The sequence below is a fragment of the Bufo gargarizans genome, chromosome 8 (assembly GCF_014858855.1).
Source record: "Bufo gargarizans isolate SCDJY-AF-19 chromosome 8, ASM1485885v1, whole genome shotgun sequence".
Taxonomy (NCBI): domain Eukaryota; kingdom Metazoa; phylum Chordata; class Amphibia; order Anura; family Bufonidae; genus Bufo; species Bufo gargarizans.
The window spans coordinates 135,853,951-135,867,014 of record NC_058087.1 but is presented as its reverse complement, the minus strand read 5'-3'; the positions used below and the strand labels follow the sequence as shown (position 1 = coordinate 135,867,014).

The following is a 13,064-nucleotide window of genomic DNA, read 5'->3' as shown; positions in this document are numbered from 1 at the left end:
AGTCGCAGCATGTTGCATGTTGCAGTGCGACACCATAGACTGCCATTATAAAAATTGCCGCGCGACATTGGTGCAACAAAATGTTGCAGTGTAGTTGTGCCCTATTGTCGCACAACAAATGTCGTCGTGTAGACCTAGCCTAATACGACTGAGTGGATTATGTGGATATAATTGTGGAGCCTGAGTGAGGTCCTGGATCAGGTCGTGGTATACTACAGGTACAGCACCAGCTGATGATTGATCAGATCAGACATAAAAAAAAAAAAAAAACGTATCTCGCTTGCTCCGAACGGCGCTGCCACTCTCCAGAACCAGGACACACTGCTGCCTGCTCAGCGTCAGGTCATAGTGCGCGGCTACATGCACTACGTCTTGACGCTGTACGCAGGCAGGCCACAGTGCAGCATGGCGCCTGAAAGAAGACAACGGAAGTGTGAGTAGACCCAGTGCAACACTTCCCTAACTGCTCCCGCGCCTCCTGCATGCTGAGGAGAGGACCACATCCATAATGGAAGTGGTCAATATCATTCGGACTATAAGACGCACTGCTATTTTCCCCTGACTTTTGAGGGGAAAAAATGCATCTTCCTAGATTTTGATATGGATGACCTAGATCAGGCATGCTCAACCTGCGGCCCTCCAGCTGTTGCAAAATTACAACTCCCGAACAGCCTACAGCTATCAGCCTACAGCAGGGCATTGTGGGAGTTGTAGTTTTACAACAGCTGGAGGGCCGCAGGTTGAGCATGCCTGACCTAGATCATCAATATCAGATAGGAAGGGGTCCAACTCACAGCTTCCTAGAGGTCATGTTCCTCTGGAGAGCGCTGTGGCCTTGTCCTAGGCTAGTGACGTCATTTTCATCGATCACATGGCCTAGGTCACTGGTGGCGAACCGTTTAGAGGCCGAGTGCCCACACTGCAACCCAAAGCCCACTTATTTATTGTCAAAGTCATGGCAATTTAACTTGAATACTACAGAGCAATATAGTATATCTTCCATGTACTTTATCATTTATAATAGCCTGCCTGCATTCAGTGCACTGGTAGTGCTGTTCATAGTGTGCCCTGCGCTGATGAATGGAAGGAAAAGTCTTAGGCATATTGGTACACCATAGACTTTTTCTAGGGTGCGGGTGCCCAAAGAGAGTGCTCTGAGTGCCGCCTCTGGAACCCGTGCCATAGGTTAGCCATCACTGGCCTAGGTGCAGCTCAGTCCCATTCAAGTGAAGAGGGCTGAACTGCAGTACCCCCTGCCACTCCAGTTCCGACTCTTCCCATGTCTCCAGTGGTCTCTACCTCTTGCTCTCTCAACATGGACATATGACTGCTGTAGCCAATCATTGAATTGTGAAAATGATGAGCGATGGAAATACCCCTTTAAATGTCAAACTATGCCTACATACTACATTATGTTGTTAAGAGGAATTTGGAATGCCTTAGATGCAGCTGAGTTACTTATAATATGTTTGAAAAAAATACATAAGTCCATCAGGTTTGACCAAGGAAAGGGTGGGGATGTGAATTTTAGAAAAGTAATAGAAATGCCCCCCATTACTTCCCACCTATATTACCCCAGAAATAATAATGCCCCTACAGTGCCCTCGGTAATAATAATGCCCCACATTGCCCCCAGTACTATAAAAAGGCCACCTTAGTGCCCCCAGTAATAATAATGCCCCAATAATAGTAATAATAATGCCCCCACAATGCAATATAAATAATGTTATGTATTGTATTGTGCCTCGAGTAATAATAATGCCACCTATTGTGCCCCCAGTAATAATAATGACCCCACAGTGCCCCCAGTATTTCTCCTCCCACTACCCATATGGTCAAGTGGCTGGGGGAAAAAAATACTCACCTGAGTGCCATTCCCCACTGCAGTCTGTAATACATGCCACAGCCTCTTCTGGCCTACGGCCTGAGTCCCGGAGCAGGAGGGGGTATGGAGCATGACAGAGCGTCAGAGGCGTGGTTTACACTCAGAATGGGAGGAGCCACAGGTCCTTTGTCACCAAGAGGGCAGACTAATGTTTGTTGTGGTTTCTATCCTGCCATCTGGTGTCAATGGACCTGACAGCAGACGGTACTGGCGGGCTGCAGCACATTGATCAGAGACAGGGGCGGATACATTGTGGCATGATGATAAATTTACAGCAGGGCCAGCCGTGGCTGTCGCCCTCAGTACAGTACGCAAGTGTCCAAGTCAGCTTGTAGTTTATGGATATTTTCCATAGATTGCACAGTAGAAGAAAAAATAGCAAATACCCTAATATGCTAAAGTCCAAAAGGGCCAATACTATATTTATTGCCTAAAATCCATAGAGACAGATTGAACCCCCCTCGACGCCCTATAGTTTCCTGCATTAGTTCATTGTTGCAACCTGTAGCAATTTATGTAGATTCTTTCTTGCAGAGAAAAGTAAAAACACTACAAAGATGTCTATCTGATACTACAGATTATTTGAGACAACTAAGGCTACTTTCACACTAGCGTTCGATCGGATCCGTTCTGAACGGATCCGATCATAATAATGCAGACGGAGGCTCCGTTCAGAACGGATCCGTCTGCATTAAAATGGCAAAAAAAAGCTAAGTGTGAAAATAGCCTCGGACGGATCCGTCCAGACTTTCAATGTAAAGTCAATGGGGGACGGATCCGCTTGAAGATTGAGCCATATTGTGGCATCTTCAAACGGATCCGTCCCCATTGACTTACATTGTAAGTCTGGACGGATCCGCACGCCTCCGCACGGCCAGGCGGACACCCGAACGCTGCAAGCAGCGTTCAGCTGTCCGCCTGTCCGTGCGGAGGCGAGCGGAGCGGAGGCTGAACGCCGCCAGACTGATGCAGTCTGAGCGGATCCGCTCCATTCAGACTGCATCAGGGCTGGACGGAGGCGTTCGGGTCCGCTCGTGAGCCCCTTCAAACGGAGCTCACGAGCGGACCGACGAACGCTAGTGTGAAAGCAGCCTAAAAAAAGAGAGATGTGATAATGTCACCTTTTTATGCACATTAGATGTACAGAGTTTGTACACTGATATTCCCCAACATGAAGGACTCCAATGCGTTAGGGAGATATTGATGCAGGATGCCAGTCTGGGCAACTGCATGATCGCCTTCCTGATGACATTATTGGAGTTCATTCTTACAAAAAATTATTTTAGATTTAATAAAGATCATTGCTTGCAGCTGCGGGGGACTTCAACGGGGTCCTCCCCCGCGCCAAGTTTTGCAAATATATTCATGGCGGCATTTGAGAATGAGCATATTTTCAATAATAGAAAATTAGAAACATCATCCACGTGGCTACGCTATGTGGATGATATATCTATACTGTGGAAGGGTACGGAACAGTCACTGATGGAATTCATCGATTATCTCAATTCCTGCCATGAAACTATAACATTTCAATTGCATTATCACCCTAAGGCCTCATGCACACGACCGTTTTTAGTTTTTGCGGCTCGGGTGCGGACCTATTCACTTCAATGGGGCCGCAAAAGATGCGGACAGCACTCAGTGTGCTGTCCGCATCCTTTGCTCCGTTCCGTGGCTCCGCAAAAAAATATAGCATGTCCTATTCTTGTCCGTTTTGCAGACGAGAATAGGCGTTTCTACAATGGGCCGCCCGTTCCGTTCCACAAATTGCGGAAGGCAGACGGGCGGCTTGCGCGCTTTGCGGACAGCAAACAATTGAACGGTCGTGTGCACGAGACCTAATACTATACAGTTTCTAGATGTAGAGATTAAGAAAGGAGACAATGGGAGATTTAATACTACACTATATGCCAAGCCAACTGATCGAAATAATATATGGCTATATTCCAGCTATCACGCCCCACACGTATTCAGAAATATACCAAAAGGTCAATTTATTAGAGCAAAACGCATTACTAAAACGGGCCACGAGTATGACAAGCATAAAAAACATTAGCTAAAAAATTCACCCATCGTGGTTACCCAGGGAGATTGATTAAAAACATTAGTAGTGAAGTAGACAAAATTTCACGTGAAGATCTATTAGTCAGATAATCGCTGCATGTACTGTATATAGGGACTTATGATAGACACGCGACTCTCATAAAAAATGCTATAAATAAATATTGGGGATTATTAAAACATGATAAAAAATATGGCAATTTATTTAAAGAAAAACCTAGTTTTTCATATCGGAGAGGTAGAACTGTAGGGAATACACTTATCAGAGGTGACATCAGAACCAAAAAGAAAAACAAGCAGACTTTTTTAGGAACTTTCCCGTGTTTATTCTGTGCTAACTTCAATTCCATTTTAAAAAGGAGATTCGATATATCACCCAAGACAGGGATATAAAATCCCAATGCGCCATTTTTCTACATTTATGACAAAAAATGTTGTTTACGGCATTCGATGTCCATGTAGTTTATGGTACATCGGACAGACAAAAAGAGAAAAAAAGGTACGATTAAGCGAACATAAATCTAATATTAGACGATATATGGAAATGCAGGAGGTGAATGCAGGTGAAACAAAGGAAAACAAGTATAGCGAAACTACATTGTTGCAACACTGTTATGAAATGAAACATCATTTGCATGCTTTAAAATGGCTAGTGCTGGTAGAAAATAAACAGATTGCTACAATATGAGACTAGATAGATGATGAAAATGTAGCGACTATATCCTAAAGGGTTAATTTGCAATTGTAAGGTATTTCTATGATCAGTATCTCAGTAACTGGTTTTAAATGCAACATAAATATTTTATGTACGTCTGTGAAAACTGAAGCTATTAATGAATATATGGAAATGTGAAATGATGATGATGGAAAGAGATTGTATTTGAAGCGCATGGTTACAACCCACAGGCACGCAAGATTAAGGGGGCGTGACCCCCGAAACCTCGCGCAGCATGGGTTAGCAATCAGTTCAGCGCTCTCAGGATTACTATGCATTATAGCGATTTATTTATATGAAAAGTAAAGGGGCTGAAAAATACAAGCAAAGTATTATCTATACCTCACGAATAACCTTTTTTAATAAGACTAAGGCTAGGTCTACACGACGACATTTGTTGCGTGACATTTTGTTGCACTAATGTCGCGCGGCAATTTTTATAATGGCAGTCTATGGTGTCACACTGCAACATGTGCAACTGCGACGCAACAGTCGCAGAAAATCCATTCGAGATGGATTTTTCTGCGATTGTTGCTTCGCAGTCGCAGCATGTTGTATGTTGCAGTGCGACACCATAGACTGCCATTATAAAAATTGTTGCGCGACATTGGTGCAACAAAATGTTGTGCCCTATTGTCGCACGACAAATGTCGTCGTGTAGACCTAGCCTAATACGACTGAGTGGATTATGTGGATATAATTGTGGAGCCTGAATGAGGTCCTGGATCAGGTCGTGGTATACTACAGGTACAGCACCAGCTGATGATTGATCAGATCAGACATAAAAATAAAAAATAAACGTATCTCGCTTGCTCCGAACGGCGCTGCCACTCTCCAGAACCAGGACACACTGCTGCCTGCTCAGCGTCAGGTCATAGTGCGCGGCTACATGCACTACGTCTTGACGCTGTACGCAGGCAGGCCACAGTGCAGCATGGCGCCTGAAAGAAGACAACGGAAGTGTGAGTAGACCCAGTGCAACACTTCCCTAACTGCTCCCGCGCCTCCTGCATGCTGAGGAGAGGACCACATCCATAATGGAAGTGGTCAATATCATTCGGACTATAAGACGCACTGCTATTTTCCCCTGACTTTTGAGGGGGAAAAAATGCATCTTCCTAGATTTTGATATGGATGACCTAGATCAGGCATGCTCAACCTGCGGCCCTCCAGCTGTTGCAAAACTACAACTCCCGAACAGCCTACAGCTATCAGCCTACAGCAGGGCATTGTGGGAGTTGTAGTTTTACAACAGCTGGAGGGCCGCAGGTTGAGCATGCCTGACCTAGATCATCAATATCAGATAGGAAGGGGTCCAACTCACAGCTTCCTAGAGGTCATGTTCCTCTGGAGAGCGCTGTGGCCTTGTCCTAGGCTAGTGACGTCATTTTCATCGATCACATGGCCTAGGTCACTGGTGGCGAACCGTTTAGAGGCCGAGTGCCCAAACTGCAACCCAAAACCCACTTATTTATTGTCAAAGTCATGGCAATTTAACTTGAATACTACAGAGCAATATAGTATATCTTCCATGTACTTTATCATTTATAATAGCCTGCCTGCATTCAGTGCACTGGTAGTGCTGTTCATAGTGTGCCCTGCGCTGATGAATGGAAGGAAAAGTCTTAGGCATATTGGTACACCATAGACTTTTTCTAGGGTGAGGGTGCCCAAAGAGAGTGCTCTGAGTGCCGCCTCTGGAACCCGTGCCATAGGTTCGCCATCACTGGCCTAGGTGAAGCTCAGTCCCATTCAAGTGAAGAGGGCTGAACTGCAGTACCCCCTGCCACTCCAGTTCCGACTCTTCCCATGTCTCCAGTGGTCTCTACCTCTTGCTCTCTCGACATGGACATATTACTGCTGTAGCCAATCATTGAATTGTGAAAATGATGAGCGATGGAAATACCCCTTTAAATGTCAAACTATGCCTACATACTACATTATGTTGTTAAGAGGAATTTGGAATGCCTTAGATGCAGCTGAGTTACTTATGTTTGAAAAAATACATAAGTCCATCAAGTTTGACCAAGGAAAGGGTGGGGATGTGAATTTTAGAAAAGTAATAGAAATGCCCCCCATTACTTCCCACCTATATTACCCCAGAAATAATAATGCCCCTACAGTGCCCCCAGTACTATAAAAAGGCCACCTTAGTGCCCCCAGTAATAATAATGCCCCAATAATAGTAATAATAATGCCCCCACAATGCAATATAAATAATGTTATGTATTGTATTGTGCCTCGAGTAATAATAATGCCACCTATTGTGCCCCCAGTAATAATAATGACCCCACAGTGCCCCCAGTATTTCTCCTCCCACTACCCCTATAGTCAAGTGGCTGGGGGAAAAAAATACTCACCTGAGTGCCATTCCCCACTGCAGTCTGTAATACATGCCACAGCCTCTTCTGGCCTACGGCCTGAGTCCCGGAGCAGGAGGGGGTATGGAGCATGACAGAGCGTCAGAGGCGTGGTTTACACTCAGAATGGGAGGAGCCACAGGTCCTTTGTCACCAAGAGGGCAGACTAATGTTTGTTGTGGTTTCTATCCTGCCATCTGGTGTCAATGGACCTGACAGCAGACGGTACTGGCGGGCTGCAGCACATTGATCAGAGACAGGGGCGGATACATTGTGGCATGATGATAGATTTACAGCAGGGCCAGCCGTGGCTGTCGCCCTCAGTACAGTACGCAAGTGTCCAAGTCAGCTTGTAGTTTATGGATATTTTCCATAGATTGCACAGTACTACATATTGATGTCATCTGCACAAATAGAAACAAAACTACCACCCCCATCATCTGTATCATTAATAAATAAGTTAAATAATAGGGGACCCCTCTATGAACCTTGGGGTACACCATTTATAACCGGCGACCAGTTATATTGGAAAAAAAACATATATGAGATTAATCAGTGTTCTGATTGATTATACCAATATTTCTATGCTTCAAGCAAAGGGAAAGTCAATACATCCATTTCTACACTCTTTGTAGTCAAGCTGTATTTCATATTTTAGCTTGTACTGCTTGTTCTCCCGAAGGTGATTGCCAGGGGGACCTTTCTGAGTCAACGTAGCTTTAGACATTTGTGCCATTCAGTTTTGTTTTGTAGAGATAAAGAACATCAGTCAATTACAGAGGAAGACAGAATGTGCCATCAGTAGATGGGAGAGATTACATTCTTTTATTTTATTTAAGATATTGTATTGCCTGTTATACTCCAGTAAAATAGTTTTCAATGACCCAGTGAACGGTTCCTGACATGGCTTTTTGCTGTGCATAAAAATGCAATTTTCACAATGCTGAGGCCGAAATCAAAGAAAAAGACTCTGCTTTGAAGCGCTCTGTGTAAGGCCTAGTTCACACGAACGTTTTTTTTGTGAGTGAGTGTACAGGCCGTTTTTTTGTGTTCCATATACGGTACCATTAATTTCAATGGTTCCGCAAAAAAAACGGAATGTACTCCGTATGCAATCCGTTTACGTATTTCCATTTTTCCGCTCCGTTGAAAGATAGAACATGTCCTATATTTGGCTGCAAATCACGTTCCGTGGCTCCATTCAAGTCAATGGGTCCGCAAAAAAAACGGAACACATACGGAAATGCATCCGTATGTTTTCCGTATCAGTTCCGTTTTTTCGGAACCATCTATTGAAGATGTTATGCCCAGCCCAATTTTTTCTATGTAATTACTGTATACTGTACATGGCATACGGAAAAACGGAAACACAACGGAACTCAAAAACGGAACAACGGATCCGTGAAAAATGGACCGCAAAAAACTATAAAAGCCATACGTTCGTGTGAACTAGGCCTACGGCTGGGGTTACACATGGGAGTTCTTGTTACGATCTTTCTATATACGTCAGAGCAATGCATTTGGAAATACCCATCAGATTGGGAATCCATATGCACTAAGATTATGCAATGGGCATTACTCTTGCCCTGTCAACTGTATTAATGTGAATTCTGAGATTCAGGAAAAAATAGACTTAACATGACTTGGGCACATGAAAAGTTTACTAAACTATATATATATATATATATATATATATATATACACACAAGGTAAAGTAAGTAACAATCACCAAAGCCGTGAACAAATGAGCGAGCTCCCCATCGACCAGTTCCCAACATGGCACATGGCCGATGCCCATATGAAACAAAGAGAGGTGGTGGTAGCAAGACACATCTTACCCTGATGATGTGCTCAATGGAGCGAAGCTCTTTGTTACATAGCTAGATGTTTTCTCTTCTCCTGAGCCCTCCTAGCCCTTGTTAAAAGTCAGTGTGCAGTATGCATACTTGCTTCAGACTTCTGGAATGCCAGGTACCTGGTACCACTAACCAACTACATTACAAGGAATTAAAGGGAAAAGAAACACTAAAGTACATAGCTATACATCTATATAGCTGTGTATGGTATTGCACCCCTCCTCCCCCAATTACGTGAATAGGGCAGAGTCATGGTATAGAAGAGACGCTACTTCTGGGGACAAAGAGTACCCTGTTTTTATAGTTATGGGCAACCCTTATCATTTTATTTTTCACTTTACCACTTAAGACCCTTGACAATGGTAATGACATGTGCACGCACCCTATATGGCACCATGAGAAGTTTCCGTAGGTCTGTAGGCACTCCATGTCTTGCCATATTGGTGCATCTGAGAAGAATAAAATCCATGAGAAAAAAAAAGGCCTATGTGTAAATTCCTAAGCACATGAATGTACCAAAACGGGCAAAATGGATTCATGCAACCCGGATCCACAGTACAAGCAGATGATGGGGTCTTTCTAAAGCTTCCATGACCCCCTGGGTTTTTATCACACCATCAATACTCACGTTTTATGAATGTTTGGCTGATTTAACGTGCACTAAATCTAAGGACCATTTCAGATTGGGGTGGGATTGACTTTTGTACAGAAAATGTCCCATATCGTCAGCTCTGTAAGCCACATAAATATTATATATGTGAATTATTTCTGTCTTAGTTGCACAAATTCGTGTAACAACCCTGTATGTTTGCACTACACTTACCTACATGCCTCTCATGTGGCTTTTGTGCTCCTCTGCTGGTCTCTGTGATGTCCACGTCTTTCTCTTATGGATTGTTATGTTGCAGATGACATAGTGAGATCTGAAGAGGATGGTAGAGAACCTTTGTCTAGCCAGCAGATAATACTGTGGTTGCAAGGTCTTTTCCTGTTTGCTTTGGTTTGGACCATTGGAGGAACCATAAATGGAGACAGTAGAAGGAAATTTGATGTTTTTTACCGCAACCTACTAATGGGAATGGACGACCAGCACCCTCGACCTAAGAGCGTTAAATTAACCAAGAACAATGTGTTCCCAGAGAGAGGTAGGTCTCAAGTTATATTTTATAGTGTGATTTGCACTGGAAATGTGCGAGTGCAAAAAACATGCAAATAATTTATAGGATAAAATCATTCAATGGGTTCCACCATGTCAGATTTGATTTAAAATTTACCCTTGTCATATCCTTGCATAATGAGCGTTAACTGATCAACCCATCATCATTATCCCTAGTAGAAGGAAAACAAGAGTAATGGTTATGTATGAACACAAGTGAACATACAGTTTTCATCAAGCCTTCAAACTCAGAATAAGGGTAGGAACACGTGGCGGTGGGTGGATGAGGCATGGACGTAAACCTCTTGGTTATTCAGGTTTTTGAATAAATTGTTGACAATTGTTCATCCACATATGTCATATATGTTGTCCACCACCACCACGTCTAGCCAACACCTCTAGAATGGGGATCCATTGGCTAACGCATCCGACCCAAGGATGAATGGATAGGTGGCCATGTGGCTGTGTCCATTTTGTTTCTAAGGGAGTCATGGAAACAGCCGAACACTCTTGCTTTTCTGTCTCCATTAGAAGTGAATGTCGAGAGCCACCTCTCCGTTCATTCTACTAATGTGGCAGTCAGTGTGACGCAGGTGGTCTGTCTTTGCTTCTGTTACCAGATAAAGGAGCAATAAATGTAGAAAATATTTGACGGTGTCCTGTCTCATATTGCAGTTAACTGCAAGACATATATGAAGAATTTTCCTGTATGTGTTCCCGGAGGCCAGTCACCCTTGTTTTATCACAAAACTTAGTCCAGAGCTATCTCTGGCTGTAAGGCAACTGGCTGTAGCATGAGCTCTCCACGCCGATCTGCAAGAGCAGGCCAAGCACCCCCATCCCCTCAGCCATCTGCCACTTGAAAATTTAGCCCTTTTTACAGTACAGTATTCCTTATTCCTACAAGACTATTTGTTTCAGGAGCAGAAAGTCCTGCAGGTTATTATTCATCTCTAAATGTACTGTTCCTTTAACTTATTTTACAAATAGAAATGCATAAAATTGATATATTTGATTTATTTTGAACTAAAAAATGCAATCTGTTACCAGCCAAACCCTTAATAGTTTTGTGCCTCAGCCAGTGCGATTGCTATCATGTCTATTGTGGCGCCTCTCAACCTGATTGTCCAAGCAGCACCATATACTAATGGTGGTGACCCCTATTCACACACTAGGGGCATGACCATGACCACGTGTTGCCTCTCAGCCCATTAGTCACCGCATACCAGGCGCGTTTTAGTATGGCACCCAATATGGGTGTTTGCAGCACGCCATTCAACAGGTACAATACCTTCTCATAGATGTCCTTTATAAAACAGTGAACGATTCCGTCTAATCCTCACCAAAGATAAAGCTTTCTTTATGATCCACAGGAACCGTATATGATTTTTACTTCCACAAACATGGCAGCGGACAGTGGAATACATGGACTGACTATATTACCAAAGAGGAAATGACAGTTTCTCCTACTGCAAAGGTAAAACGTAATTTATTGCCTGAACATCGACTTGGTATATACAGTAGCTAGATGCTGAAATGAATGTATCATCTTGCAATAAAATAAACAGGAAAGTACAGAGAGTTTGGCCCTCCAGCTGGCAGACTTACAGGCTATCTCTGGTGGAGGGTGCAGAGGGTATTTTGTGCAGCTTGATCCAGGTGGGGATCTTCATCTTCCAGGTCTCCAAAGAGATGATTCCGACGTGAATGTCAGCTGTTAAACTAATTGTAAAGGATTATAAATAAAAATGGCTGCTTTCTTCCAGACTATTTATGGGCAGGACGGATCAAGTGGTTCAAAGGCCTGGGCTTTCTCAAGCTTGGACCCCACAAGTAAAAAAAAATAAAAAGAATACTGCACAGATTTTTAGATGAACATTAAATTCTGCACATCACACATACAGAAAAATACAGCACCACTACCTGTTATACCCAGTGATGTATCTTCTGATTTAAACGTTCTCTTTTCTCATCTTCTCCATTGGAAGCAGACCGCCATGATGACATATTTCAGCCATGTCTCGTCTCTGCAGAGTTAACCACACAGAATTCTGGTTTCCATCATCCTCCCTCTTTTGGTACTACAACAATGTCATCCTGCTACTACTTCTAACGCCCCCAAACACTATACTGAAGAAATAATAGTGCCATACAGATAGCTCCCCACATAGTAATAGTGTTCCCAAAAGTCCCACCAATTGTAATTCTCTTCTAGAGGGCCCACATTAGTAGTATGTCACGGCCACGGTTATGGTCGTGACTCCTTGGGAGCCGCATACAGTTGCCCGCGGTTGTGGTTGTTGTGTCAACCGCAGCTGAGGCATATTGTAGTTGGCCTCAGTGCGGTTGCCGCGGACAACAGCTATGTGTGCGGTTCCCGGGGAGTTGTGTGCGTGTGTGGATGCACTTTGTTTGTTTGTCTGGTGTGCACTTGTTGTTGATTGGTGCGCACGTACATCTTCCTTTTACTGTGGCTGCCCGTGGCAGCGTCTGGTATGTTGTACATGTGGTGGCAGTGTCCTGGCCTTCGGGCTGTCTCTCTGGACGGCTGCCATCCATGTCGTTGCCAGCGGCAACAGCCACAGTGTGATCTGTTGGACACTTCCCCTGTCTGTGACTTTCCCTTCTGTGGTGCTGGAAGGGTTAACTCCCTTCCCAGTGTGTGAGTGATGTCACTGGGTGTGTCTGACTGTGGGGGTGTGGCTTCTTGGCCTATAAAGCCTGAGTGTTTTGCATGGTTCAGTAGGTTGCGTCAGCCCTGCTAGCTGGAGCAGCCTCCTGTGTATTTGACCTGCCTGTGAGAGCCACCCTTGTGGTCATAAAATTATTGTTCTTGTTGATGTCTTTATGTTGGTGGTTGTATGTTCTTCTGTTGGGAGCTTTCTATGTTTTGGTGCGGCGGTATACTGTATATTGTGTGGCACAGTGTAGGCTATATGTGTATAACATAAACATATTTCATATGAAAACTTACAGTTACTTGGCCTTTGGGGATCTCGGACACCACTTCAACACTTTGGCCGGGGGCTCA

The 13,064-nt window shown here is 43.9% G+C and overlaps 1 protein-coding gene across 1 annotated transcript in view; it reads left to right on the top strand.

Moving 5' to 3' along the window:
• The window catches only part of DNAH3 (dynein axonemal heavy chain 3), a 373,397-nt gene that overhangs the window by 282,680 nt on the left and 77,653 nt on the right, over nucleotides 1-13,064 (top strand). Inside the window, exons 47-48 of the mRNA XM_044304498.1 lie at nucleotides 9,786-10,022; nucleotides 11,407-11,510. Of these exons, the coding sequence (XP_044160433.1) occupies nucleotides 9,786-10,022; nucleotides 11,407-11,510 (341 nt within the window). The remainder of the gene's footprint in view (nucleotides 1-9,785; nucleotides 10,023-11,406; nucleotides 11,511-13,064) is intronic.